This window comes from Sprattus sprattus (assembly GCF_963457725.1).
Source record: "Sprattus sprattus genome assembly, chromosome: 10".
Taxonomy (NCBI): domain Eukaryota; kingdom Metazoa; phylum Chordata; class Actinopteri; order Clupeiformes; family Clupeidae; genus Sprattus; species Sprattus sprattus.
The window spans coordinates 12,061,080-12,064,925 of NC_137908.1; the positions used below are offsets into that span (position 1 = coordinate 12,061,080).

Genomic DNA, 3,846 nt, shown 5'->3' on the forward strand with positions numbered 1-3,846 from the left:
GACGGAGGAGTGAGTCCTGTGCATCTGCAGTTCCATTAATCATTCTGAACTTCCCCTGCAGCAAATTCAGCACATGTGAAACAGAGAGCTCCGCACCTCCCACTCACACATCTGTTCTCAAGGAGACCGGTTTGAGCCCAGAAATTATTATTAACATTTGTTTATTAGTTTTTTTTATCGAACCAACAGGGAGCCTATTTCGTTTGGAAGATGTGTGTGGTACTAGGTACAAAACTGTCTGACTGTCAATAAGTATTTACTTTAAGTATTTCATTCTTTTAACCTGCTTTTGTCGTGAAGATCTGACTGTGCTACCAGCATCCACCTCTGTATTGATTTACTGACCCCTGAACTGATGCTGTCTGCTGCATCATGGGATGGATCTCTAAATGATGATAACTGGAAACAACAAATACCATGAAACTGCCATTTCCTCCAGTGCTAGGGAAGGGATTTTATAAAAGAGTTAGGCCAGGCAGGAAATCATTTAGGCCTCTGAATTATTTAGTGGATGCTCTGTGTTCTTTAACAGCGGTCTTAAAGCTTCTCAACAATGTCCATCAAATTGACTCGTGCGACATGGCGTGGCTCTCCAGGGCATGGGATGTGAAAAAACATTTAGTATAATCATGCAGAAATCTGCACCTGCCTTTTCACAGGATGGGGGGAAGAAAAGTGTTCTAAATCTAAAAAGTATTTAAGTATTTAAGAGGGATGCTCCCCCATTTCATAACACTGTATCAAAACATATGTCCTGATCTTCAGACCATCACTGCCAGTGTTCTATTTGCTACTCTTTTTTCCTGATGGAGTTCCAACTGAGTTCTTCATATGGTAGTCTGTATCCAGCAGAGTCAGCAGAGAAGCCCCATTGGGATAATTTCATTAAACCCATTAGAGGAGTTCTAGAGGAGGACCAAACACGCACCATGCCACAGTAACATTCACTTAAATATGCAAACATGCGCCCAGCAACAGAAGGCTTATCTCTTGTTAAAACAAATTGCCTGTTATATTTTTGTGACTCTCCCTCTCTCTCCCTTCTCCTCTCTCTCTCTCTTTCTCTCTCTCTAGTTCTGCCTTTAATGCCAGACGCACAATTTTACAGCATCTTTCTTGACGTGGCATTCTAAAAATATTTCACATTTGCATGCCCCTCCCTCTGCCTTCACCCCCACCATGTTACTGCTGAGGTGCACTCTGTCCCTGAGACTTGTAGCTCAATAATAGATGATTCAGGTTATATGAGGACGATGGCCACGGATTGGTTGCTCTTTATGTGACGCAATGAAGGAGGAAGTCAGCAGCCACAGCCTGGCAACAGGAAATGCTTTATTATGTCATCATTTTCCTCACTTCAAATGACCAGTGTTTCAAATTAACCATATCCCTGTGAAAAGCACACCCATGCAGGACAGGCCCTGTGTGTTCTAGTTACTATGCATACCTGGCTATGTTCATGCAATGTTGCATGTTGTATTGTCTGTGTCCGTCTTTCTCCTTGAGTATGCCTGTGTTTACGATCAAGGACTTTCTCTTTCTTCCTCTGTTCCTCTACAGCATACTCAGACAAGATCAGGGAGATGTCTCTGGTGTCTCTCATCTGTTCCTGCTTTCACACACAGCCTCACCCAAACACCCTTGCTCATTATGAAGGTGAGTGCTAAACGCAAGCAACAGGCCTCACTCGGTCTGCCAGCAAGCTAATGGGAATTTGCTCATTGCACGCATTTTTTAAAATGGGCTGAATTTAATTACTGAAAAGGCTGAACCCAAACCAAAGCTGCAGTTCCCCAAAAAAGGAAACTGCCAAGGGAAACATTTCATGTTTGAGAGCTTGTTGTTTTTATTTGATCTGTCTCCCCATTGGTCTATCTGTGTGGACAGATATGGAGGTGAAGTCACTGAATAAGCGGGCCTCGGGCCAGGCCTTCGAGGTCATTCTGAAGAGCCCGACTGATTTGTCCCCGGACCGGCCTCAGAGTCTGGTTCTGCCCCAGATAAAGAAGGACGTCTCTCTGACCGAGCTGAAGAAAAGACAGGAGGCTGCTGAGGAGAGGAGGAAGGTACCAACCAAATAGTTCTGCTCACATCTAATAACAAGGAGATTGACAGTGGGGTATTGTTCTAAGCTTTTTTTTTATTTCAGCCCATGATGAACTTGGCAAGTGATAAATGTTACAATGTATATGTTACAAAGTGTTATAGTGCCAAGTGATATAAGTGTATAAGTGTACAGCACATATAAAGGAACATCTGTCTATGCATTTATATGTCCTATGATGAATCGTTTAGTAAGCATACACATAACCACCAAATAAATTTGATAGGCACATAAATTAAACAAAACCCTCAAATGTCCCTCAAAACAAAAACTGTCTTCTCAAATCCCATTTACAAAAAAAGTTGCCATGTTTTGAGATGTGTGTCGGTGCTGTCCACTCCGCAGTCTCAGGAGGCCAACGTGCTGAAGCAGCTAGCAGGGAAGAGGGAGCATCAGAAACAGGTGATCAACAAGGCCGTGGAAGGAAACAACAACTTCAGCAAGATGACGGAGGAGAAGCTCCAACAGAAGATGGAGAATATCAAAGAGAACCGCAACGCGCGTCTCAGCGCCCTGAAGCAGCGTCTACGTGAGAAGGCAAGTCTTAGTCATTGGCCTCAAAACTCAAATCCTGGCCATTTTTGTTTTTCATATTTGAATGAATACATATTGACAATTGTAGATTTACTTCTATGATAAATTATATGTCAGGATGTGAACCATTCATTTGCAACAGCACATCAGGCAGGCTATGGCTGTAGCCTGCCTACAGCCAATCTTTCTCTACTTAGACCAGATTATAATCTCAAAATGAACAAGGCAGGGGATTCAGCTCTGACAAATCAGCAGGCAAAGAACCATGCCAATGTGGTGAGGGGTTAAACATAGATTTGGATCTTTTTTTGGAGGTTCTTGAGAGGCGCTTGAGATGAATGATTGTAAATTGGGGCTAGTCAATTTAAGTGCTAGTCTATCTCTCTCTATAGCTACGTACCTTGGTGCTGCCATGAACTCATCTTTTCTTAACATGATATCATCAATATTCTGGATTGATCCTCAGTACCTATGGCCCTAGCCAACTTTGAATCCATGGAGTAGCTCCAGCACACAATGACTGCGGCAAATGTGGGTTTGGCAGAGCCAGCCAGCCTACCATGACTCAGCCAGTAGAACATAAATAATAAATAATCCCTCTGCCTGTCTCCCTCTCTCAGGAGATCCATGCCGCTGAAGTCCGCAGGAACAAGGAGCTGCAGGCAGACCTCTCTGGCTGAAAGCGCTCTGCGCAGTCCTCTACTATTCTCGTTCTGTCTCATCTGTCAAACTGAGTTTTTGTTGGGGGATATGCTGCTTCCAAAGCCATTCTGTCTTAAAAAAAAAGCTCATCTGTGATCCAAATCGGCGGTTGTTATTCTGCACATCACGTCAGAAATGATACCATATCTTTCACTAAAGTCTGTACTCACACTCAAACTATGCCTTCTGCTACAGCGATATGGTAGGAAAGTAAAAGAATAAGGACACAGCTGTGTAACAGTGTCCCCACTCAAATTCAATCCATCTCACAACCTTTCAAGATAATGACACCATGTTTTTAATTATTTTGTTTACTGTAACAACTGTATGACATGGATATATCACAGAATGTTCCCACATAAAACACTTGCACAGTGATTCACAATAGCCTATTGTCCGTAGCATAGGATAATGATAAGTTTCATTTGCAGTGGATTGCGTTGGAATTGATTTTATTTTTTTGCCTGAATTACCGTCAAGTCTGACATGTCTCATACCTGTTTATA

At 42.7% G+C, this 3,846-nt stretch overlaps 1 protein-coding gene across 1 annotated transcript; it reads left to right on the forward strand.

The window, feature by feature from the left end:
- Positions 1-1,889: 1,889 nt before the first annotated feature.
- On the forward strand, positions 1,890-3,318 carry stmn3 (stathmin-like 3; the record flags this gene model as incomplete). Its single annotated transcript, XM_080846511.1, has 3 exons — positions 1,890-2,066; positions 2,450-2,641; positions 3,259-3,318. 3 exons carry the CDS (start codon positions 1,890-1,892, stop codon positions 3,316-3,318), a joined length of 429 nt encoding a protein of 142 aa, XP_080702637.1.
- Between the last annotated feature and the right edge of the window lie 528 nt (positions 3,319-3,846).